The sequence below is a fragment of the Polistes dominula genome, unplaced genomic scaffold (assembly GCF_049000335.1).
Source record: "Polistes dominula isolate Pdom_NZ unplaced genomic scaffold, Pdom_raw_medaka contig_26, whole genome shotgun sequence".
Taxonomy (NCBI): Eukaryota; Metazoa; Arthropoda; class Insecta; order Hymenoptera; family Vespidae; genus Polistes; species Polistes dominula.
This window is the reverse complement of record NW_028300939.1, coordinates 575358-603019: the sequence shown is the minus strand read 5'-3', so window position 1 is coordinate 603019 and position 27662 is coordinate 575358. Positions and strand designations below refer to the sequence as shown.

General features: G+C 31.3%; 1 protein-coding gene and 1 long non-coding RNA gene across 3 annotated transcripts; one reads left to right on the top strand and one right to left on the bottom strand.

Annotated features, from left to right (window-relative positions):
- The first annotated feature begins 336 nt into the window (after positions 1-336).
- FucTA (glycoprotein 3-alpha-L-fucosyltransferase A) lies at positions 337-10620 on the top strand. 2 transcript variants are annotated; one of them, XM_015333807.2, is made up of 8 exons: positions 337-844; positions 3483-3745; positions 4863-4964; positions 5946-6134; positions 6537-6758; positions 6826-7014; positions 7090-7325; positions 7472-10620. In XM_015333807.2, the coding sequence occupies exons 2-8, from the start codon at positions 3581-3583 to the stop codon at positions 7821-7823; spliced, it is 1455 nt and encodes a 484-aa protein (XP_015189293.1). In that variant the 5' UTR covers positions 337-844; positions 3483-3580; the 3' UTR covers positions 7824-10620. The 2 variants fall into 2 exon arrangements, with proteins under 2 accessions (XP_015189293.1, XP_089027566.1); XM_089171440.1 differs by lacking the exon at positions 4863-4964 and having other exon boundaries at positions 341-844.
- On the bottom strand, positions 7921-22420 carry LOC149032850 (uncharacterized). Its single transcript, XR_016176189.1, has 2 exons — positions 21253-22420; positions 7921-17585 (listed from the first exon to the last, which is right to left on the bottom strand). It is a non-coding gene; the product is annotated as an uncharacterized LOC149032850 (long non-coding RNA).
- Between the last annotated feature and the right edge of the window lie 5242 nt (positions 22421-27662).

The following is a 27662-nucleotide window of genomic DNA, read 5'->3' as shown; positions in this document are numbered from 1 at the left end:
GCGCGAAATAGAATTGTTCAAAATCGGGTTTGATTATACAAAAGGGAAGGAGAAAATTAGGAAGAAAAAGAAAAGACAAAGACAAAGAAAAAGAGAGAGTGAGAGAAAGAGAGGACAAAGAAAAGGATAAAAGTGGTAAAAGAGAGAAAGAGCAATGAGAAAAGGTCGAAGGGCGCAGACGCGACTCTTATGGATTTTCCCCTCGCCGCCACCCTCTACGAAGTGGAACCTGGTAAAGGCAATATGTATAGGAGGTTGATGGGGTAGATGCAGAGAAGGAGAAGGAGAAGGAAGGGATGGTGGGTGATGGTTGGAGGTGGAGGTGGAGGTGGAGGTGGTGCTAGAGAATCTATCGAAAAGGACAGAAGCGACGGGCTGGGTCGCTCGTCTAGAAGCTAAACGTTAGCTCTGTAGCTCTGCAGTTTATTACGCGCGCGAGTTTTCATCAGAGAAAGAGAAAAATAGAGAAAGAAAGAAAGAAAGAAACGACAGCTAGTTGTCTTGAGCGCGCATAAGCGCTCTGGGTAGCACTCTTGTAAGAAACAACATATCGTATAGTCGAACTTTAAAGGGTTGAACGCGTCTTCTCTTTCTTCCCCCACCTTTTCCTTTTCGACATGTGACGCGACGGTGTTCGACGACGTTTCGTCGAACGACGTCTGACATCGGTCCTGCAGTATCTTAAGGACTTACGCGTCTCTCGACGACGTCGTCGACATCGTCGTCGTTTTTGTTATTGTTGTTGCTATTGTCATTGTCATTTTCGTTGTCATTATTACCGTTCTTTAACGCGGTCGACCACGTGGTGGTGAACGAGCTTCGTATCGAGAAGGTTTACTTTATGGTATGTATGAGACACGTTATATATACATACATATATACATATATGTATATGTATATATATATATATCATCTGTCGTCTATGCTTTGGATTCGTTATCGTATTATGTATATCCTTCTAACTTATTTTTCTTTCTTCCTTTGGATAGATCGATCATCATTAATATTTTCTATCACCTAACTAAATCTCTTACGTCAGTTTCTGTCTTTTCCTTATATGAGCCTTTTATCATATCTTTTTCTTTTCTCTTTTTATTCGATCTAATCTATCTATCTATCTATCTATCTAGCTAGCTAGCTAGCTAGCTAGGTATCTATTTTTCTTTCTTTCTTTCTTTCTTACTATCTGCCGTTAGTTTTCCTTTCTATCTAACGATGCGATTCATTTCTTTTGCTTTTTCTTTTTCCAAATGAGAAATAATTTCATTTAGACAAATACCAATTTTATAACTGCATTCCAAATACAGTAGAGTTTTCAAAAAATGAACTTGTAATTGTAACGATTCATAACATGCAAGGAGGAAATACTTTTTCATTAGTATAAAGAATGTGAGACACATATCATTTTCTTGAAAAGAAATCTTAGGAAAAAAAAAACAAGTTTGTGATCATTTATAATCTATAAATATATGTATACATTATACATGGTACTTTGTGCTCGCATAAGATTAGATATAAATATCTTGAAAGTAGTGTGTTTACACAGTAGTGTTAAGCACGCGTGCATTAATGTATAAGTATATATAATATATTTATATACATAAGTGTTTTTGCGCGTTTGATGTTTCTTGGTGGATTACGTGCAAGAAAAATATCGTGTAGAGAGAAAAAGGGAAGGAGAATTAGGGAGTAGGCACACAAAGGTTGATTTGTCCGCGTACACTCACGCGATTCACTCTTACCGGCACAAATCGAATTTTAAATTTACCAATTAACTTTAAACTTTCACATTTTATAAGATCCCAACGTGGGTTAAGATCACGTTCGAATAAACTTATCGAAGAAAAGTAGAATTCAAGAAATTAGAATTAATTAATCGGTCGTTTATCTCAGCTGAAACCTTATACCTTTCATCCTCCGATTTTTGTCTGTAGTCTTAATCTTACACAACTTATTACACCGATTAGCTCTACCTTTGTCATCATCGACATCCACCTGATAAATTATTTTATTTTATTTTTTTTATATCGTATCACATATTTACGTATGTCCACAGTATCGCAAATGAAATTAGCATTACAAATTAGCAATACAGTATACAGTACTGTAACGCATTGACACATATTTTTTTGTTATTATGCTACTGTCCGTTCACGAGAATAACAATACAATTACTGACCGTGTCGACACTAGAAAAAAGACTATGAAAAGATAATTTAAATTTCTGTACATATACATATATGTTATATATAAAATTTCCATAAAAATTATTTGCTATTATTTGTTAAGTATACGCGCAATGTATTTCACCGTGTCGAATGTACTCATTTTTACAATCCAATTTAAAGAAATAAATGTCATAGATCTTTTTTCGAATTGTTAAATAGATTTTGGATTCCAGATTTTTCATTCAATCCTATAGGTAATAAATAATTCAAGGGATTTAATATGGGTACTTGGACAGCTAATAAATGGGCTTATCGCAACTGACGTGATACACATTGCGTGTTACTTTTTTTAAATGTACAGATGTTTATAGATATGTTTTTTATTCTTAACATGATCACATGTCAGAAATTGTATTCAAAATTGATGGTCTATCTTTGCGAACCACCATGTATATTAGGAACATATATTCATAATTTCTTTTAATATCACGTATTATATAATATTACAAATTGGTATAGATAATGACAGAGAGAAAGAAAGAAAGAAAGAAAGATGATAAATAGTTCAATAGTGGGCGTACTAATTATAGCTCATAGATTGTAGTTATTTCATTGATAAAATCATATGTTGCAATAATGAACTTGATAAGAAGATTTTGTTTTAAATAAATAAACGATAATAAGAGAATTTCTTTTTTCAAACTATTATAATATTCGAGACACTTATCTGTAAGTGCAATAGGTATTTATTGTCTTCGTAATAAGGTTTGTTACAATGATACAATTGATTAGAATGAAGGATAATTGTAATCGTTTCGATTAAAAAGACAGAGCTGGTTTGTTAACCGCAACGATGTTGATCATAATTAGATGATAATTAGATGTTAAACAGGTATAGCTAAAAATATAAATAGATGATGAATGAACACAGTATATGGATTGTCACGAAAAAACGTCTCGTTTAATAAATAACAAAAGAGGTATATAAGATGTAGAGTATAAAAGATTGAAATTAAATGTATCATTAGAATAAACTTTGTGATTATGTAAGTATTATCGACGTATTATCGATTTATTATCGATACGTCGAAATACGAGAAAGAACAGTCTGAAACGAGCAGCAGCCAATATCATTTGAAGACAAATTTATGATCGTGTAAAAAGAAAATATTTATTCTTTTCCATTTGATCAGAATTCTGTAGGAATAAAATGTGCTTTATTTATTTTCATCAACAAAAAAGGCAAAATAAAAAAAAGATATGACTTATTATTTTTTCTTTTTTTCTTTTTTTTATTTCTCTCGAATGCTTTAGCTCGGCCGAATGTCGTCGTCACACAAAAAACAGAAGGAGTCAAGAAGGAGAAGGTAGAAGAAAAAGAATTTCATTTTCTTGAGTAGGAGACTGACGGCATGGGTCTGCCGCGTTTGTCGTTGAAGAGATGCTTCCTTTACGTGTTTTGTTTGACGGGGATGTTGCTGGTCCTTATGAACGTACGTCAAAAGGAGATCTGGCATGCGATGAGATCAGATCCAATTCAAGTGCAATCTCTTCGCGTACTTGGTGACACTACCAAGGTATTATATATTTATATTATTTGTAGTATTTGTAGTATTAGTTTTGATTTTTATATTGGTATGCAAAATCGATAATACAAATAATAATGAAAAAAAACTGTAACTGTCTGATAAGTTATGTCGGAATTTTTATTATAGAAAATACAATACGTATTGTTCATTTTCATAAAGATATATAAGGTAGCAAATATATTGAACATCATTAAAAATAACTATAGTAATTGAACAATATAATATATCACTATTATTTAATAAAACACAAATCAATAAAAATTCTGACATTGGTTAACACGTTCCGTGCCGATTTTCCATTGATGCCGCGTGGGGCGTATAGGACCCACACGGGCACGAAACTTGTTAAAATCCAATTCATAGGTAGATGAAAAATTTGATTTCTAATAGGATTATATCGATTTTTTTGGTACTTTATCGATCGATTTTCAATTTTCTTTTTAGTATTTTTGTTTTTTTTGTTTTTTGTAATACTAAACGTAGATACTTTTTCTCTATGTATATGTATTTGTGTGTAATCAATAAGATTGCGCAGCCCAAAACGCTGCACGATAATATCGATCGGCCTACGTACTCTTTAGTGTTCCTTAAAACATGACTATGGATCGATATTATCAGGTGTACGAAGGCTTTGCACATTGTGATATATTCTGTCTGTTTCTCTGTCTCTCTCTCTCTATTTTTTCTCTATCACTTTCTCCATTTATTTCGCGCACCTTCTATTTTAGAGTTTGATACTTTTCAAGCGTAAACTACTCTCTCTTTTGTACCATCCCGAGTGATCTTTTTCTTTCGCATTATGAAACGACGATTATTATCGTTCTATGAAAAAATTGTTTGTCCAAACAAGAAAATGTTGTTATCTTTCGTTTCACGATACATCACGCATTTATTCAACACGAACGCGCGAACGAACGTGATGAAAGTAATAAAAAAAAAGAAATACATTTATAATATAAAATGAATTGAAACGAATTTAATTTTATAATAAAAATTATTTTGAGAGTTTATATGTGCTTATTAAATGTAGGCGAAAAAAACAAGAACAATGAGTTTATAGAATGAGTTTAAACGTGGTAGCAATTTCTAAAGAGCTAAATTTCAGTCGCAGATGAAACATGATTGGCCTTTGAAAACGAAGAAGTCGACGATACGGATAATGCAAACGATTCGAGAGACGATCAAGAGAAAAGACGTAATTAACGAGGTATATTTAGTTGAAAATAGATCGCAAGGTTAAATATTATAATAATACGTGCGAAAGAGAAACAATTAGCTTGCCTTATCGACGTTACTTACATAAAACATATGTGACTTCTTCTATTTTTTCACAGTAAAATATCGCATAAGTAGTTGTTAGTTAAAGCAGCGATTAATGGCTTTTTACTGATTGTCTAATCGGGCTTTTAGTTTTTGCAATTAATCGTTAGCCTTCGCTTAAATGCATATACACATAAATACATCACTTTATCTCTCCCTCTCTTTCTGTCCTTTTTAAATATGCGTGTTTGTGTTTCTATGTCTTCTTTATCATCTTGTTTCGAATTACGAGGTCTAGTTTTGTTCTTCGTGGCTTACCTATTTTTCGATCAACATATCTTTTTGTAAATTATTAAATAATTGCAATTTGAAAGATTACATATAGATAATTAGGTATAATTTTCCAAAAAAAATATTAAAATTGCATTTATATGTAGGTGGGACATTTATTTTAGTGTTAGTATTGTCAGAAAGAAAAAAAGCAGACTTTGAAGATAATTTTAATTTGATATATTAAATATTTGTCTGTTGTAAATTCCTACATATAATCTCCTAAAACTATACTAATTTTAATGTATAATATAATTAGTATTATATAGATAACTATATAATAGTATACAAGCTTGTTAGAAATGAACTTTTCTTTGCATTAAATAATAGAATATTATATGTAGAAAGCGTTTTAGATTGGTTTTTTTTTCTTATTGATTTTTATTATTATTCTTTTTTTTTTTTGTTAAATTTCATTGCAATGATCACAAAAAGATTAGCCGAAATTTGATGTATAATAATATGTATTATATTTACATGTATGATGTATAAAAATGATTGTGCAGCGGATATTTCCTTGTTTGTGATTTTTATTTGTTTCTTTATTAAAAAAAAAAAAAAAAAAACCAAAAAAAACCAAAAAAAAACCAAAAAACAGCTGAATTCGACTGGAACGACGATCTTGTCGGAAAATTCGATAGATTCTTTGGCCCCATCGATAAGACCATGGTATATGAAAGGTGGAACAAGAAGACCACATCCAGCTGCCAAATCTCGTCGTACTGGTCGAAGATTAGCACGTTTATGGCCAGAAGAGGATACTTACGATGACCGTGTGACTAATCAAGTATGCCATTAGTTTTATATCAACACGAATAACAACGAATTTCAATCATTGTAATATGAAATATTCCAAAAGTTATGGATTGAAAAAAATAAATAAATAAATACAATGTTAGGAGAGATTATTTCCAACAAGAAAAAGCTTTATATTTAGATATCTGATTTCTCATACGAAATAAATTATGATTTATGCGTGTTAAAGTACAATAAGGTACAATATTACATATTACAGGGAAAGGTTAAAGTATTTCTTTGTTGGAAATGAATTTCTTTAGGTTTGATTGATGACTTTTAAGATACCACGTTATAGAATAGACGAATACGTCTATTCTATAATCTATATTCCATAATACGAAATACAAATACGAATAGACCAACGTATTCATCTTGAAATATTTTCTTTTAGTTGATGTTTCTGCCACCTGATTACAATCGAACGGAAGAACATAGATTTAAAAAAATAATGGTACCTCATGGAATGGGAGAGGCCAAGGTTGGTTCAGACATTTTCGTTCAACATCGTTGTCCTGTTAACACGTGTACCATCGTTCGTGACAATCCAAATGAGGCTGATTTAATTTTATTCAAAGATTATGTAACATACGTGGGGCGAAGACCTCGTAATCAGGTGTGTAGAATATTTCAACATGTTGAATACATTTAATATTAATATTATTGATCGTGTTTGTTGGTAGGTTTGGATGCTGTATTTTTTAGAATGTCCTTATCACACGCAAAGCGTGAAAAATGCTCTAATCAATTGGACGGCTACTTATCGTCGTGACAGTGACATTGTTGCACCCTACGAAAGGTGGCAATATTACGATTCTAGTATTAAACAAATATCTCAAACTTTTAATTATGCTGCTAATAAAACGAAAAAGGTAAATATATAAATTGGAAATGTATTTTAATAATTATTACAAATACATTTTGTTTTCTTATATATTTCCAATAAGGTCGCATGGTTCGTTTCCAACTGTCATCCACGAAATCAACGTATGCATTATGCCAAGGAACTGTCAAAGTACATTCAAGTAGATATTTACGGTGCCTGCGGTACGTTACGTTGTCCTCGTTCACAGTCGCAAACTTGTTTCGATATGTTAGACGAGGATTACAAATTTTATTTAGCATTTGAGAATTCCAATTGCAAGGACTATATTACGGAAAAGTTCTTCGTGAACGGGCTTGGGTATGGAATTTGTTATCAAACCTTTCTCTGCATAATACATTTGAGAATGATCTCGATAAGCTTTTACAAGCAGCATGTACCTTTTAACTCTTTGAGCGCTGAATAATGAACTAAAACATAAGTTTATTAAAATGAATAATTTTCAGTCACAACGTTTTACCAATTGTAATGGGAGCACATCCAAGCGATTATGCACGAAGTGCACCGTATAGATCTTACATTCACGTGGATGAATTCGCATCGCCAAAAGAATTGGCAACTTATCTTCATCGTTTGGATCACGACGACGAACTTTACAATTCGTATTTTCGATGGAAAGGCACGGGAGAATTTATCAACACATTTTTTTGGTGTCGAGTATGCGCCATGTTGCACGACGATCGTCCTGCCAAATTTTATAAAGATGTTAACGAATGGTGGAGGGGAGAAGGTGTTTGTACGACTAGTTCTTGGCGTGAACACGAAAGCTCGAAAAAAGCACGCTTGAGGAATACCTGAGAACATATTCCCTGAAATGTTTTGCTAAAAGAATCTCAAAAATAACTTTCGGAATGTTTTTTTATTCTCCAAAATCGATTTTCTTATCATCATCATCATCATCATTATCATCATCATCGTAAATAAGGGATTTGAAAAGGATGAAAACGATAAAACAATCACGACGAGTTTTGATTAATTCGTCCAAGCTTCTTCGAATAATGGTATATATTATTATATTAGCGTTATATGGTGTTTGATCACATATCCTATACGCATGGATGTTAATGACACGAATTATCGTCGTAATTTTGATTATTATATACCTCTTCGTATGAAAATTCTTCTAATATTCAATGAAGGGAAAATTTTCTATGGTAAATAACAAAATAATCGTATCGTGTGGTGAGATACGATGCCGTCTAGTTGGAATTGCAAACATTGACTCGTATCACTAGAACATTTCGTCATCTAGTCAAAGAAAATAATATATATCTAGGACGATAAAGTGAGATAACTTATTATTATTATTATTAAATATATCATTTGAGTTATTTAGCGAGATCACAATTTAGTCTAGTTAACTTAAAGAAATAAAAAAGAAAAGAATCGTCGAGTTACTTTGATAAGCAGCGATAAAGATCGTATGTCGTCGCTTTTCTTCTAGGTTCCTACGATATTAATATTTAATAAATATAATATAATATACTGTGCGCACAAGCAGCTTAGGTATTAGAACAAATTGATGCAGAATATATTTCAAATAGATGTACCAAAGCGATCAAGCAAAATATTGATGAAAGCAGCATGACAAATTCTAGTACCTTTGCCTTGATAAAACCAAAAAAGAAAAAAAGCAAGAGAAGAAGGAATATAAAATAGTTGTTTTATAAAAATAATGTATAATTGAAAAGGGTAACGTGACTAATGCAAGTGCTCGCATTTTAGTATTCAATCATATTTGCAATAATAACTTTCGTTATTATCATCATTTAAGTATTACATTTTTCTTTACTCGTTGATTTTTTAATTTATTTGTTGTTCAATTATACCATTGTATATTTATACAAATAAGTACATCGAAGAATCCCATCGAGTTTTGTTAAGTAATAATAGTAATCTCTCAACATTAGTGATAGAAGTAATAGTAGTAGTAATAATAGTAGTTGTAGTAGTAGTATTACTAGAAATAGTATGAACAAAATTTTTTTCATTGATCGTTATCAATTGCGTTTCTTATCATTCCTCTCTCATAAATTTGGTGCTGCTTTATAATTGGTGCTGATGTACGGTGTATGTGTGTAAAAAAGATACAAACCGAATATGTGTAAGAAAAATAGGTAACCAAAGAAAGAAAATAACAAAAAAAAAGTAACAAAAACAATAAATATACAAGGCAGAATAAAATTGAAAAATGCATAGAACGTACACGTACTTGCAATTTAGTATAATAAATAAATAAATAAATAAATACCACGATGTTATTACATATATGAGAATAATTATTTATTGAAGTGATCACTCGCTGTGAGAGATTAGATAGGGCTATTAATAAATAATTATATATAAATTATATATAAATAATATATGATAGCTGGTAACGCGTCTGTCGTTTTATTCGTTGTATAGTAAGAAGTAAAAAAGACAAAACAAAAAAAAGAAAAGGAAGAAAACCAAAAATGGAGAAGACTCTCTATATAATAATAATAATAATAATAATAATAATAATAATAATAATTATAGAATAATAATATCTAACGTAGAAATACGTTATCGTATTCGTAAGTAAATAATATGTGGAATTTATCAAACGACGAATATCGTATCGATATTATCATTCGTTCTCGTAATATCGTCGTTTCAAATATCGAATTGATAATTTCATAAATAATTTATATTTCTTGATAAAAAAAAAATGGAAAAACATGCTACTTATATCTGCCAGCTTTCTTCTTCTTCTTCTATGTTTGGCGAAATGCATTTACATATATACATACATATACATATATCGTGATAGTCGTTTTATCGTTTATAAATATCCAATGGTATCGATATGATTTGTACGAGAGAGATTCATCGTATTGTATACCTTAAACAATTCCAATTGTTTTAACTTTTTGCGAGATTAGTCATTTTAAAAGTACATTGAGAGAGTTAGATCTACCTAACGAGGAATTTATAAATTAATTCTAAAATTACGATCGGTTGGGTTCATTCAAAATAGACTGTGTTTCACGCATTTCAATCAAAAGAATGAAAAGATATTAAAGAAGATAAATTTGTTAGATCGCGTTTAGATAATTATTCTCGACTGCGAACTAGCGAAAAATATGAACGAGAGTGAGTTAATCGTATAAATATTCTATGAATATTATAGCGAAACGTTTGTATATGCATACTTTACATGTCATCATTATACAATGAAATATTAATATTAGATTTACGGACTAAATATTATTTTTAAAAAAATAATTTGTTGGTTTTTTAGTTACGTAATGAAATATACGTAAATATTAATTCCTATCCTTCATTTAAACAATGTTTATAAATCATTCCAAAATAATAAACAAAACATCCATAAATCTAATGTTAATTGTATTATAATATCAGCGAAATCGGTGGTATCGTTTTATGTTTTATTATAAAAAAAGAAAAAGATAAATAGACTGTTGTCAAATTTCAACACACAGTCTTACGTCTTTGTCCAATTATAAGTACTTACATAATTAATAAAATATTTACGTAAACATTCGCGCAAATTATTCTGCGTTGAAACGAAATATAACAGAAAGAAGAAAATAAACATTTTCTAAAATTGCGATTTTTTTTTCTTATCTTTCAAATATAATTCTCCTCAAATCCAGTTGTACAATTGTTCTTATATATATATATATATATTTTTTTTTTTTTTGCATTTCCCTATTCAGCAAGTATTATGATATTTAATTAATCGAATTGAAATATTATTTTCACTTTGTATATCTTGTAGAAAAACTTTCATTAGTTTATTATTTGATAGAAAAATATCTTTCTAATAAATTCGTTGTTTGAATAACATTTTAATTAACAAAGTTAATTATTTCAAATTCTAATAGACGTTACTCATTAGTAATTAGAGATTCTTTATTATCAGGGAGAGAAAGAGAAAAAAAAAGAAATATAATTGAATCGAGACAATTATCGTGAGAAGTTAAAAAGGTTTAATAAATGTTGAAAATAAAGATAAACATTGTTTCTTTCGAGAGGTTTTTATTAAAGAGAAATGAGAGGACAAAGTTTTGACGGAATTGAAAAGATAGAATTGTAGATGTGTAAGTTAGATATGAATGTGTATATATAGAAAGTATAATTATTAAAATCTTTTATCATTTGAAAATGGAAACTCTTCTCTAGAAACTTATCCTTCGGCAATGCAGGTTATATCAAAAAGGACATAGTTGAAAATAGAAAGGAAAGAGATAAAGATGAAGTAAATAGAAAGAAAGAGAAGAATAAAGTTTATCAAACTAATTTGCCATTAAAATGGAAGAGAAAGAGGATAAACCAAGAGAGAATATCTTATTAAATCTCAGGGTTATAAAGGAATAAACCATAACTTCATCGGTTTCACGTTAATTACACTCGTAGTTTACTACCCCCCTTTTAAACTAATGAAATATTACATACATACATTTTGCTGCATTATATATGCATACGTAGGATAAAGTACATAGTTGATAAAAGCATTTCTAAAATAATTTCGTTTCTTCGTTGACCCATTTGGAAATGAAAAATCTATCGTTAATCGTCTTCTCTCTCTCTCTCTCTCTCTCTCTCTTTCTGTGTGTTACACCTCAAACCCATTATCACCACTTATGGGGTGTCCAAAGTAAATACTTATTTTCCTCTTTTCATGAGCATAACATCATAAAAAAGTATGAAAATTATGATTAAGTTAGACAATTTTCTTAAATAGAGGCGAATATCGAAAGAATAAAATGTCATACGAATAAAAAAAAAAAAAATGATTGAATAAATTAGATGGAATGATTTGACACAATATGAAAGATAAATATAAGATAAAAAATTGTTGTTTAAAAATAAATCAACATATTACGTAGAGCCGTGAAACGAGTAGTGAAAAAAAAAATGTTTAGCTGAACGTGTAGAGAAAAAGAAAGATAAAAAAAAGGTAATCCGACTAGCGAAAGATTTAAGAAGGGAAGCCCTTTGAAAGGGCATTTCACGACGATTACACATTGGTGGACTTCGTGGATCAATCTGTACGGACGATTGCGTTTCTAAACTGCAAATTACACAGCTCATATCATTTTCTGCTTTTTCTTTTATATTTTCTTTTTTTTTTTTACTTGTATTCTTTTACACTTTAACATTTTTTCAATTGGGTAATGTTGGTTGTGTCAAGTAAGTTTTATTTAACATAAAATTTGTTTATTCGTTTTTCTGTTTTATTCTTTCGATATATGCAAAAATGAATATATATATATATATATATATATATAAATAAATGTTTTTATTATTTAGAGAAAAATGGCAAGTTAATACTTAGAGTTAATACGCAGTATGAGATAAGTAAATAGCATTGTTTTTCTCGGTTTACCGCACTTATCGCTACACAGCATGAATCAATGAAATCCCACTTGGGGAACGAAGGTAAAAGCAATTAAGGCATAACGTTTGAGAGGAAACCTCGTATAATCGAGAGATTCGATCTCCTCGAGATTAATGAGTTGTGACATTCATCATCTATTTAATCGTAATATTTTATTCAAGAAATTTGATCTCGGTAAATACACGGAATTAAAGATGAAATAGAATTTTTTTTTTCTGTAGATAATTATTTTCGGATGTATTTTATGTATTTATGCATATAAAAAAAAATGATCAATGAACTTATAAATTATTCGTAAAAATAAAAAAATAAAAATACAAAATTGTACTAAAAAGGAAAGATAAAAGATGAAAATTTGTTATTGGATATTGATATATAATACGAGCACGTATAAAAGTACACCATTCAATCGGATTCGTTCGTTCGCTCGTTCGTTCGGTATGTTAAGGATAAGTTAGCACAGGCATAGTGTAAACCAAAGGATATAAAGTTTAAAAGGCAAAGCTAGTTCGTGATGTGTCAGGAATCACAGGATGCGTATCCAGAGCACGCGCAGAAGATAGGAAGAACACGCCCAGCATCTATACTCGTAGCTCGGTCAGTCAGCAGGTATGCAAACGTTTTAACGTTATTGTACAAAAGTACATTTTTCCAGATGAACGAATAAACAAATGTCAGATGATGAAAATAAAAAGAAAAAGAAAAAGAAAAAGATAAAAAACAAACAAACACACACGAAATATGACAAAGAATTTTTGTTCCACGACTTTGGTGGTTTGTCTTTTCTTCTTTTTTTTTTTTTTTTTTCTTTTTCACCGTTGCTTCTTACTTAATTACTCCCAAAGGATTTCGAGTAATCGAATATGGGGGAATTCTTCTATGTGAAATCAATAGAATAATTGGGTCGAACCCTAAGGATTTCAACGACCCTGACATACTTTTAAAAACGATCAAACTAAAGAAACTTTTCTCTATAGCTTGGATAAAAGTCCTTTCATAGAAAATTCATCTTGTTTCTCATAATTACGAGCTTTTATCAGGTTTATGTGTATCACTTATTTTCAAAAGATTCAAATTTGATCTTATTAAAGGAATATTGTATGTCATCGTTGTAATCCTTCGTATTTCTCACCCAAGTTGTATTCTTAATTGTCGAAGGAATAATTGGATATGTTATAGGACATGATAACACGTGAGAATTCTGTTATTAATTCATTCTGTCAAGTATGTGGGTTAAGTGGGCACTCGGTTGCTAAAGATGAATGTACCATCCCTCGTTAATACAGAGAATGCATGCGTTACAGCCTTTTGACCGATTAATTATGAGCCTCGCAATACTATGTTCTCAAATCAGATTCTAATCCTAAATTTGTACTCGTTCAAACGTTCCCAAGTATATCAAGCGGCGGTCAACTTAACTGATAAGAGAACGTAACATATTATTTTGTATATACTTGCTGTTATAGATAAAAGTTTCCATTTGAATTTTCTTATCGTTTGTAATCTTTGTATTCGTTGGAAATATAATAGACGTTGAAAGAGAGATTTACAACGTAAAGTGAAACGTATACTCGAGGTTATCACTTGATCGCTTTATCAATGTATTTAGCAAGAACGTTTCTAAAATAGTTTGCGTTTTGCCTTGGTTTTACGATCAACGATTACAAATGATCAGATATATTACTAGATAAAGATTTATTAATCATATAAATTTGACTGCATTAAATAATTTCGAAAGAATACAAAATAATCGCGATAGAAACTATCTAAAGAAAATTTGATAAATAATATTATATTTGAAATTGTGTTCACGTAAGACGAGAATTTCCTGCGTCGTAATTAGATCTTTTTGGAAAATCGATAAAATAATAAATTTCATCGACGTAAAAGCGTGTTATTTGTAGTTTCTAGAAGGAGAAGAGAAGTAGCAGCTTTCTTCTAATTTATTTAAAAGTAAGCTCTTATATAGAATATTATATATATGTAAATACATATATAAAAGGTTAAAATAAAATAGATATTTTCAAAGAAGAGATTATGAAAGCTCGAACGATAAATTATGCGGCACACTTAACGTCCCGAGAATTCTCGGTGATATTAATTTTAATTACTACCTTTTTCTACCTTTTCTTCTTTTTTTTTTCTTTGTTTCTTCCTTACACGTGTAGAAAGTTTGAGATAGTAGTATTACGTGTTTTAGCAAAACTACTGGGATAGTAATACTTGATTGCAACGGGAAATGGGATAACATATAATAACAGCAATTGCTGTTGCTGTCAGCATACGTTTGTTTGTATTTTATCAATCAGATTGTTGTCTACCTTCTGACTAATACAACTAATATAATACAAGTTGTTTTCTAACATCATATAGCAAGATTATTGTATATTTTGTTGTCAACACTTGCCTGTTGACTGTCGTCTTCTTCTATGGGTATATTATGGTTACCTTGGCTGTTTCTAACTAGCTTCACTCTCTCTCTCTCTCTCTTTCTGTCTCTATTCTTGTCGACAGGGACCGTTTGTTAATTCATGCGAAACTCATAGCGACTCAGTAAATTACTAAACGAATTATTAACGCTTATGATAAAAGAGACTTGCGAGTTCGTTCGATTAGTGCTTAGTCGACCTTATCTAAATTCTCTCTGTCTCTCTCTTCTTTTTATCTCTTTATCTTTATCTCTCTTTTTCCCAACCAACCCTCACTCTCCACGCTTGGTAATCATCGGTCTCGCGGTTGAGATGTCTCTAAGCTTTACACCCTATTTCTCGATCCACCCTTTTCTCCACCCCGTTCCACCTCCTTTTCTATTTTCTTATTTTCTCCTTTTTGCGATTCTTTAAGTTAACGAGATGTTACATGGGTATAAGCTTGACGCGCCCGCCTTTGAGGCCTTTTATGTTTTGTTTTTATTTTCTTTTTCTTCTTCTTCTTCTTCTTCTTCTTCTTTCACGTTATATACACGAAAAGAGCTTTCCTACCATGGTAGAATTTTTGTTTCAATTCGTAGACCTTTTCGTTCTTTTTTTAGAAGGAAAATCTGTTTGTCCTTTCCTAAGATATCGATTCAATTTAGAAATACTTTTTTTACGATCCATCAAAAAGGAAAAATATATATATATTTTATTTACTGGTAGAGTTTGTAGAAAACCGCGATACAAGTAAGTTAGTTCCTATTAATTTGAAAGTTTTCTTTCGAATATGGTCGTCCTAGTAATTAGCACCATACACCGGTTTATTACCAACTTACAGGTTGGGTAATTTAATAGATTCTATGTTGTGCTTTTGAGGAAAATTTCTATATTATGTGTATGTAGATATAACTAAAGAAAACTTTGACGTAGAAATTTTCCACAAAATTATATAACCTATGACAATTTCTAATTTTCAAATTATAAAACTTATCGTCAATTGTTGTTCGAATCTTTAAATGTTAACTTCTTTCATATTCCAACTTGAACTTGTCTTTACTTTTTTTTTCTTCTAAATTTCATCGTTAAATTCTTCTTCAAGTTTTTCCTTGACATCATTTTTATTGTTAGTGCAAATAGAGTAAGGAAGAAACAAACAAAAAAAAAAGAAAAAAGTAGAAAATGTAATAGGAATGATTGAAGTTTTTTTTTTGCGAAAAAGAATTCTTAAGAATCATTTCGTTTGCAATATCTTATACTATGAAATAACTTTTTAAGAGAGATAAGACAGATAGAAAAAAAGAAACAGTTCACTCGTAAAATGCCTTTTTCTTTCGTGAAATCTTTTGTCTGAATATGCGTGTCTCCGTTTAATCAACCCTCTCCACACTAGAAATATATTTTTCTCGTTTGACGATCGATCGATAGAATGAATATTTGAAGAAAGAAAATAAAGAAAAATATCTCACGTTTGATCGAAGTGAAACTTTTTAAGTATTTTCTTGTTAACTGTATACAATTATTAGATTATAATCTTTTTAATACTTTTTATATATTAAGTTTCACTTCGGAATAAAACGAAGAAAAGTACTAGCACGAAAAAAGAGGGTTTGAGAAAATGACAAAATTTTTGACTCGTATTACTACAATACTACTACTACTACTACTACTACTGTTCTGGAATTCAGTCTGATAGTAATATACAGCTATACTACTTATATTAGAACGGTGAACCTATCGTAAACGAAAACGTAAAAAAACTAAAACGAAAACAGAACAACCAGAGAGCCAGATATATCTTTGATATGAATCTTAGTACCGAGACGATTTTGTACTTTTGTAAATGGACAAACCCCCACCGTCAATTTTTTATCTGTGATCGCAATCAAAGGTTAGGTGTGTATAAGTAAGTAAGTGCAACGTTTGGTGGCTAGGTAGGTAGGTGAGTGACCTAAGTTTGAATTTTGTCTGACATGAAATTAGAAATTGGTGAGAAGAAAGGGGAGAAAGGTTGATGGAAAAAAGAGCAAGACGAAAGGAGTGAAAAAAGTTGAAGGGACGAAGAAGGGAAACTCGGAGATATACATATATAGGTCAGAGAGTGGTGGTGATGGTGGTTGGGAAGGTGTTAGAAGAAGAAAGGGCTAGGAGTAGAAACAAGGCACAAGGCACAAGAGTGTTAACTGTCCTTTGAGTCTCGTCGATGGAACATTTCATCCGTGCGATGTCTCACTCGGTTCATGGGGTTCCTGTTCTCATCTATATTATGGTCCAACTACTACTGTTGGTGCTTCGTTCGCTTGGATGCTTTGTAAAAAGCCATTTTCACACCTATCCTGTCGGCCAAAATGGCGGACAAGCATCGGATTTCTAAAGCCTGTGTAAGCTTCGTGTAACGATATACCTGATTAACCATAGTGATCACTGAACCGAGTTTGTCCCGGTGTGTATGCTTCAATAAATCGTTAAGAACGCATATCGTTCAACCAATCGCTTCTCTCTATGCTCGTTACAAACACAAACACATACACATACATAGAGAAATGTTGCTATGAATATGTATATGTAGAAACAGGACGATCCTGTCCATTCTTCCATGGATCTGGAAAATCGGCGTGTATTATTAGCCCCTTCGGATGTGTTGTCCATCGGAATTTTCTTCTTTTTATTGATAAGGCTGTAAAGGTATAAGGCTATGCGAGGTTGACCCCTTATTACACCTGTTTTCCAAGTCCCTGGTCGTTCACACGCGATGCAAACCTAGCGTAATGATATCGATTACACCAATAAAGCGCAATTTAACCCTTGGATAATTCGTTGATAATATTGGCCAATGGAAACGCAAAGTAGGTGACCTTATACATAATGTGTATATATATCGTTTTTTAAATTGTTTTTCCTTATTTATTTTTTTACTGTATTTTTTATTTATAATACATTTGCTTTTACTTACATGTAATATTATTATATATATAAACTATCTTCACATCTCCCAATTGATATATATATATATGTATGTATAAATGTATATTACCTTGTGAAATTTCTATTCAATGCTTATTCTCATAACTACCTGTTGCATAACCAATAGATTGATATTAGCCAACAAAGTTTGTTTCCTCAAGATAATAGATATGTTTATCAACTCGATTAGTAATTATTTGTTTGGTCCATTGTCCATTGTCAGGAGAATTTCGTTATGGTTTAATCACGATAAGATCAAAATAGTGATTTTGTATGAGCACAAATATGTATGATCATTCCATTCATTCCTGTATTTGAAGAAAATCTTTTTATCAAGAAATTTCATCATCTTGATTACAACAATTTTCATTTATACCTGTTTATTTACTTACTTACATGAAAACGTAATACATTAGTATTGCATTTTCATTTATCCAATGTCATAAGTTAGTAGACGAAGAAATTTATTCATGACTATGTATAATAATTAGGAAAGTGTAATAAGAGATTAAACCATAACGACGTAATGATGCTAATGGAATATTATTAATGTAACGAACAGACGAACGGATCAATTTCAACGTGTATGCAGAGATTACAGAGTAATAAGTGTTTATTAATAAATAACAATTCTTAATTGTTATATTATTAAATTGATAATATGTCTGATCAATTTTTATTATTTAAAATAGTTAATCATTAACGTAACCTGTTTCCATTGATCGATATTATTAACCAAATTCTATTATAATAATAAATTATATTTAATAATGAAACTTTTAGTTTCACTAATTAATAGAAATAATAAATCTATGTGTTTCATAGACCATGCATGTAATATTTGAAAATAATTCCATTTTTTTTTCTATAGATAACATATTAAACAGGTTTTCGTTGTATTCTTGTATTCTGTCTTTCTCTCATTTAACACTAGATTGCCCAAGGCAGTCATTTTGACTGTTTTTTATTTTCAATTAGAAAAACAATTATGTATATAATGACACAATTTCTTAGAATTAATAATAATTAATTAATTAATATTGTTAATATTTACTAATAACTTGTTGTATAACTGTAAATAATATAAGAAATATTAAAAATTAATTTTAAACAAATTTGTTTACACATTAGTTATTTTTTCACAATGCAGTCATTTTGACTGTTTTTGGGCAATATAGCTATACAAGAAATCTCGGGCAATCTAGTGTTAAAGAAAACTTAGATAGTAACGTCTATATATTTGAGATGCATGGTTAGATCGTGTAATAACCGGAGGAGGAAGCAAAGCTTCTACATTATTTATCATTGCCTTGGTAGCGTCGAGGTCTCTTTGGGGAGTTGCTACCCTGCCATAGGTCGTTTCTCTTTCCTTTTGTTTGCTCGGTCAAATTTCAAGACATCTCCTTTCATAGGATTCCAGGCCAACGAATTGGCCTATGAAATCAAATTATTAACAAAAAAAAGAAACGATCGAGATAAATCACAAAGTCATATCAAACGTGAAGCTCTCTTTAGAGATAAAGATAAAAGAGTTGACGAAAATATGAACAAATAATTTTGGATTTTGGGCTTTATTTATATAATAAACGAGGTACGTTAAAACAAACAACGATGTAACAGTAAGAAAAAAGGGCAGGGATTTGTTGGTGACGCAAAGGGAAAAAAAACAAGAAGAAAATTAGTTTACAACGGGCAGGATTAGGATTTGAGTTTGATACTGAATAACGAAACCACTCAGTGACCCAGTTTATCGCGCTTCAACGTATTTCGTAGCGCGAACCAACTTTCCCCCAGTGGATTTGACCGATTTGCGGTGATGTACCACTTCAACCGGAAATCGTCATACGTCGGAATATGTTCGATAATGTAGTCATCGTTGGCACGTTTAGGAATACGATATTATTGCTAAAATAAACTAAGATACATGAGTACAGTGAAATCATTTAGATCTATCTACAATTTCAGATGATTTGTACCTAAAAATTATTGTACAACTTTAAATGAACAGTCGAGACATTCAGTCGAGAAAAAAAAAACTCTATGCTACTTTGAGAATAATATACAGTAGTATAAAGAATATTCATTTATTCATTTGAATTTTAAGTATACGTCTATGTAAATATGTCAACGAAGTTAATTTAAATCAGAACTGCATCGGAAAGATGTAAATGTGTTTTTACGTTTGCTCTTTTTATCTTTCATTTTTTATTTATTTATAATAAAAATATCTTACATGGAAAGAAACAACATATAAAATAATAATGTAGGTAATACGATAATATTTTATGGGGAAAAATTGGAAGAAAGAAAATATATATATATATATATAGATATAAAGAATAAATTGTGATCGTAAAAAACTTAACGCGTACGACCTAATTCATCTTGATAGATAAATCGATTGAAAGCATTGACATTGCGATATAATCTTGTCAGTAAAATTATACGATCTATCGGAATGCTAGGGAAATACTTGATGTATCAAAGCACAAATCGCAAACTACTACGATTAATAATTTCATAGAAAATTGTTAAGTTGTTAAGGGGAATATAATAGTTCAAATGAAATATTTGAGAATTGTTTGTTGTTATGAAAAATTAGACAATTTTATCTTATATTAAAAAAAAATTAGAGAAGAGAGTAAAACGTTAAATAAGTCAAGCGTTTTTTATATTCATGCGAATGAAATTGATTGAGACTCGAATCAGCGTCGCGAATAGTAGTAGAATAGCTATAATTGAATTCAATCTAAAATTAACAAAACGTATCGTGATCGATCGAGTAGTGAGTCAGTCGTGTGGAATGATCAAATGAAATAGAAAATATGCATTGGAGTTAATAAAAGCTTCCCTAAAGCTTTTCTTACGCGAGTTTAAAGTGTTCATTATACAGTAGAAGTTCAGAATTGGCAAAAAAAAAAACAAAAACAAATGATAAAATAAATATTTCAAAACGATTAGAAATTTTGATAAGGGTGTAGTAGTACAACGATAGTTTGAGTAGTAGTAGTAATAGAACTTAGTTCTGATAGAGAATTATTATTTGGAGAAGGTATGGGGGTGGACAAATAGAAACGACAAGTACTTGGTAATAACTCGTTTGATATTCTTGACTTGTAACACGATTGGGAATAGAGCACGGAAGTCGTGGTCACTTTGGTACCAAATGTTAGAATATGACTATACATATATACAAATATATAGAACTAGTCAGTTGGTAAGTTGGTCGAGAACAACTTGTTGAGTTTGAACTGTAAGGACCGAAGTAAGTACTTATGCATAACGTAAGTATACGTTATATTACGTATGAAGATGAAATGAAATGAAATAACATGACGCGATTAAATTTTCAAATCAATTAATTATTTGTTAGATAGATAAGATAAGATAAGCTGAATTTGAAACTCACTCAATTTGTTAATGATAAACAAACACAATATATTTATATTATTTTATAATATACCTTAAGATAAAATAGTCTTATCAATTTTTCTACGAGAAGATCCTTTGTCATGAGATCCTCAGAAAGTAAAAACAGAGCACGACACAAAGAGCTTTTGCTTGTTTAGATAAAATTGTAAAAGACTGTATGTGTGTGCGGTTAAAAGGATAGATACGTTGAAAGCTTCATTGAGCTTTCCATCGTCCGTACGATTACCCTAGTCGACGCATAACCAATTACTCTCTTTTTCTTTACTTGTCTTCTTCTTGGATACTCGAAGCGTGAACGGAAGTAGCCATCGACGTGCACCGGAAGCTTAACGGCATAAAGCTCGTGCTACTGGATTAAAAAAAAAGGAAAACTTAGTCTTCTCCTTCTTTCGTTCCTTTCTTCCTTCCTTTTTCTCGTCCTCTTTCTTCACAGTTGTTACACCAGATCGACCGTGGTAAAAGCGTAGAGAAACGGAGGGGTCGGTGGCAATGCCGCGGAAAGAAAAAAATGCTGTCCGCCTGGACAAGCGCGTTTGTGTATCAGCAAAAATGAGAGAGAAGGCCAACTGAAGATGAGTCAAGGAAGAAAAGGGAGAGAAGAGGAAAGGAAAAGCAATGATGTGCATACGTGTGTGTGTATAGGTGTGTGAGGTATATCGAAAGAAGAGGGCCGATGATAAAGGGATAGTAGTAGTAGTAGTAGTCAAAGGTGGAACCGAGAGGAGAGAATCGAAAGAGGGGTGCTTGATATCGGTGGTGGTAATACGGTGGTGGTAACACGGCGGTGCTGCTGCCGGTCAGGTTAGGCTAGACGAGTTCCTGGAGAGGGGTGCCATTATATTTGCGCAGGGTCGTCCAATAGGGCGCAGTATCGTCGCGACCCCCGTCGCGTGAATGTTCGCTGCGTTTCGTTCGACTAAATCTTCCTCGTTCCAAGTGATACCAAAGAAGTCTCTTGTATTCTTTTTTTCTCTCTGATATCACATACACAGACACATATTACCCATTTTAATTCTAACTCAATTCCTTACTTTTTATTCCTTTTCTTCTTCTATTTGTTTTCTACTTTTTCTTTCATTTTCACCTACTTTCTAATCCTATCTTCCTTCTTTTTCTTATTTCAATAAACAATACGCTACGAGAGAGCCGCTGAAGAGAGTGGCAAATGGAATCGAGCATAAATGTGCTGCGTTAGAAAAGTGAGTAAAATTAATGAGAGTGTGTTATTGGTGTTATATTAAAAAGGTTCTATGTTATATTGTTTTTTTTTTTTTTTTTTTATTCCCTTCTCGTTTTATTCTTCTTCTTGTTCTTCTTCTTCTTGGATGTGTATACCATTAATATCATCACCATCGTAACAACCAAAACCAATACACCATTTATCTTTGTTTTAAGTGCTCGTGCCCTTTTAATTTGTCTATCTTTCTCCCTTCATTTAACTTCGTGACGAAGAAGCGCGCGATTTTTGCGCGATCTTCGTAAAACGCAGATAACCCTTCCTTCCCCCTGAATGTACCCTTTCCCTCCTTCTTCACCACTTGAGAAAATTTCATTTCCTCCGAGCAATCGAAAGTGGAATGGGTTGAAGAGCATCGAAGGAAAGAGAGCAAACGATCGATTTCGATGGAGATCATAAGTAACAATATATATTTTTGTCTATAAACAAATCATTTTGTTTGATCTTTTGAAATACATTTGATCTCATGTATTTTTAAGTTATGGGGTAAGACGCTTAACTAACGATTATCGATTTTTCACTCGTGTTGTCAGTCGAGTTCAAAAATCTTATTATCAAAGTTACTAAGTTCTTTTCTCGTGACAAGATATCGAAGAAAAGGTGGCACTTCGTTGAGTTTTTAACTAGACAAATAAAAGAAGAAGAAAAAAAGGAAACTATAATGGTACGATCCGGGTGGTAAACTAAGTACGTAAGTTGCATAAACAGTTAGGTCCGTAAATGCAAGCCCGAGAGTACTGGATGGTTTTGAAAACTGTGAAGCTTTCGAGTTTCTTCGAGTGCACTTTATCACGATTTAACTGGAAGCTAAAAGAGGGAGAGGAAAGGAAACAGAGATATATATATATATATGGGGCAAATGGTAAGAGGGAAATCTAAGGAGGGTCTAAGATAGGAAACGAGCAAATCCTTTTGGATTATATTATTATGCCAAAATGGCAAATATTAAAACCAGCTTAACAGCAGGTGCGGATATCGTATAGGATCAATTAAAATGCAAACGCATATATTTTATTTGACGAGATATAGTTAATAATATTAAAATAAGTTAATTCATAATACAGAAGAAAGTATTTGCAAACGCGTACAAGTTTTTTTTAAATGAGCGAGAACTTGTGTTTACCAACAAAAAGTTGCCATCACTTTAGTTATGATCTCATTAAACTTTGCATGGATGTATTTTATATTATTACGAGTTTATTGCTTTGAAATAATATAATAAATATTCACGCTCTTAATTTGATCATTCTTATTCGAAAGTTTGTGTGTGATCATATTTTTAATCTCTTGTTCATCATCTTTTAGTTTATAATTCATTCGTAATCGATAATACCGTAAATCGGAGGATATTTCGCAAAGTTAAATGTAACATGAATTTTTGATTGTAACGATCAAAAATACAAGATAAAAACGTAAAAGTAAATATCTATTGCCTGTCGAAAGGTTTCAATAGTAGAGACATCGAAGAGCTTGTTTGAAATGAAAGGAGAAAAATAAAGGTAAAGGGATAAAAAGAGAGAGAGAGAGAAAGAGAGAGACTAGTTGAATTTTTAAAAGCGTTTTACAGACGTTGACAAAGGATACGTTTACTTGAAAGTAGAATGAAACTTTTCAATTAGGGTGAATCTTTTTCTCTTTACCACCCCCCTCTCTCTCTTCTTCTCAATGTATCCCTATCATCTTTCCCTTTTTTTCTTATTTTATTTTTTACCTGATTTCATTTTGTTTTGCTTATGTCATGTTACTGTCGTATCAAAAGCTATTTCAATGTATTTTTGGGATTCGTGATATGAGATACGAGAGATACGATATATAAATATGAAATAAAAAACGTACAAAAGATTCTCTCTCTCTCTCTCTCTCTCTCTCTCTCTCTCTCTTTTTGAATACGATTTATTTTACATTTTCTTTTCGTTCTTGTCATATTATTTTTTATATAACATTATTATATATTTATTTGTACGTGAGATTTATGTGTAATCACAATTACGTTGTGCTTTTTGATCAAGCATCCGGTTACATATTACTGTTGTTAAAAATATCATATAACAGATTCTTTTACAATTAACGTATATTTATTTGCATCTTAGAATTATATTAAATCAACATCTTATAAACAAAAACCAAAGTAATGGTAAATAATTTCTACAGTATCTTGTGAACAAAATTCTTATTTATATTTGAAAGAACGTGTGTGTGTGTGTATTTGTGCACTTTGGAAAAGACAATTTTTCAATGCACATATAAAGAAACTTTATATTTACCGTATATCCTCTTTCATTTTCTTTGTGCATTGCACGCCAACACGCCAATACGAGTTGCATATGTGAAAAACTTTATGATCCCAAAAAATCCGGAATTTTTTTTCACGAAAGAGAGAGAACCTGATCGTGTGTTCTCTTCTGTACGTAATTTTGTTCTTTTTAAGTTCTTTTTTTCTTTTTAATATTTTATGAATTTTTCTCTCTTTGAGCCTTCTATTTCGCACGTAATTTAAGTGTGTTTCGTTCGTAGCTATGTAATGCATTACATGCATGCAACTTCGATAGAAAGAAAATTCGATATATGTTATATATATATTCTCTTTTTTTTTTCACGTGACGTCTAATGTCACGGATTAATTTGATCTAGTAGAAAAACTAATTATCGGTTGTATTACCTTCCCCGATGGAACATCGTTTTTTTAAGTTTCTTTTTCTTTTCCTTTTATGATCCCGCTAAAATGATTTTGTTCAGGTAAAAGGTGTGCAACAGCAGCACCACCACTACCACCAGCACCACTTTTAAAACATTTTTTTTTTTTTTTTAATTCTTTTTATTCGTTTCAATTCAAAGCGTTGGAAAGAAAAGATGAAAAAATTATTATTAACACTTTTGAATCGTTAGAGTAGATAAGTACATACACACACACACACATAGAGAGAGAGAGAGAGAGAGATAAAGATAAAATGTAGATAAAAGATTAATAAATTAGCTTAGCTTCGTTTAATAATAATATACAATTTGTGCTTTACTTGTGGAACAAGGAATAAAGTACCTTGTTGTATTCATCTCTCGTTTGAAGTTACACCTACATAAGATGTGGAATATTTATTGTGACTTGCACCGAGGAGACCCTTCCTTTTTCTCTCTCAGATTTGTCACGGAAATAGGACGAGTATTATGAATACCTGGAAAATTAATTCCCTGATTATTTTTGTCCTTTTCTTCCTTTTTTTTTTTGTAAGAGATACACATATTATATATATATATATATATATATAAAACAATGAAATTAAAAGAGAACGTAAAACTTTTTTTTTTCTTAAAAACGAATGAATCTCCAAAAAGTCTTGTTAGTTTCTCAACGATGCAATTTTGCAGCTACTTGTTGCTTTCGAAGAAAAAAAAAAAAGAAAAAACAAGAAAAACTAACTCTCATCGGTTTCTACATCTCTCTGGTATTCTACATCAATCCTTACTTCGGTTATGGTCGCTCAACGAACCGAGAAATTAGTTGTACTTTGAGTTTTCAACGAAGTAATTCACACGTTTACATATCATTTTCTATATAAATAAGAAAGTAAGTATTTATGTTTCATTTTGTTGATAAAAAGACGAACAAGAGTTAATGATAAATTAATTACAACAGAATATATATTACACGAATATCAATTTTGACAATAGATTATCAATCTTAGGAAACTAAAATGTGTGATATCATTCATATTTCCTATTATCGTTCGATAATTAATCGATTATGCATATTGGAACAGTTCAACGATGACTTTTAGAATAAAGATTGAATTTCATATAAAAAATATTCATAAGGAAAATTGAACAAAAAAAAAATAAAAGCAGAAATAAAATAAAACGATTCTATTGAAAAAAAAAAAAAAAAAAAACATTGGAGAATAAAACAACGATGAATCGAAAACGGATTAACTTATATGAATATGAAAACAAAAGAAAATAAAAAAATAGAAACAACAACAGAACAACAGGGATTTAAATAGATTATCGTTAATAATTGAAAATGCATAGTGAAAGATAGAGAGATGTTGTTTGTTGGATTGGGTGGTGGGAGATAGGGGTGGCAGATAGGGGTGGCAGATAACCGGTAGTAGAGAACCGCAAGAAAATGTTAAATTTACAATGCAAACGAGTCTCGGCAGCTTGGACAAAAGCACATGGCCCATGCCCACCGGCCGGTGTGTCCCGGTAACGCCACGCAAATATTGAAATGGCATTATTCCAAAGACAAGCGGTCGTCGACGTCCATCCAGGAAACTTTTGCTCGTTGGTCGTTGGTCGTTGGGTGTTGGACGTTGGACGTTGGGACTTGACCATTGGCTAACAGCCAATCGCGGATACCCTCTGATATATCCAGTAAACTTTAAAAGTACCTTCTGTTATATGCTTGAGAACTCTGTTCCCATTATGAAGTAAATAGAAGAAAATGACACGAATTTGATTCAAGTCTTTTGAGAACAGGCGACAAATAATTATCAAAATCGTAATATTTGATTTATTTTTTAAATGCTACGTACATTCAGGTGCATATAAAACAAATTTTCATGAGTTTGTTTGAAAAGAAAAATCAAGAGAAGAGGTAGAAGAATAAAAACGAGGATATGCAGAGTCAACGAGATTCATTTGTATTAGAGAAGAGGAGGAGGTTATACGCTAACATAAGAGGAAAGCATGTCACTCGCAGATACCCGTTACGTCCTTTACATCATCTAGATTGTTTTCGTTTAAATTAAAAAAAAACTATTTTTAGTATACATACAAATATCTGGTTAAAATATATTCGTTCTTTTAAACATATTATAAATGTATAGTTGATAGATGCATATCATAGTTCATAGTCTTTGGGCTTAGAAAACGATAAACACTTTACAGTTTCACCTGTAGGATAGATATTCAGTTAGGTTAAAGGTAGATGGAGAAGAGGCTGAGTAGAAAGCAACAAAGCAGTTTGAGACTTTCGGTTCTAGAGACAGGACGTTATACACCACCGTCAAACTAATTTCTCCTTGCACGCTTGCATTCCTCGTCCAACCATAATCTGTTTAAAGTAATTTCGTGACACGTTGATAACACGTAACATGTAACAGACCTTCTTCTTCCTTCTATTTATTCCTCTCTCTCTCTCTCTCTCTCTCTCTCTCTCTTTCTCTTTCTCTTTTTAGATAGAAAAATGTAGCTTTTGACATGTAACA

Bases quoted from the DNA above. Each gene is read 5' to 3' on its own strand.
- FucTA (XM_015333807.2), top strand. From the start codon at position 3,581: ATGGGTCTGCCGCGTTTGTCGTTGAAGAGATGCTTCCTTTACGTGTTT. The intron at 6,135-6,536 runs GTATGCCATTAG...ATTTTCTTTTAG, and splicing joins ATGACCGTGTGACTAATCAA to TTGATGTTTCTGCCACCTGA. The intron at 6,759-6,825 runs GTGTGTAGAATA...GTTTGTTGGTAG, and splicing joins GGCGAAGACCTCGTAATCAG to GTTTGGATGCTGTATTTTTT.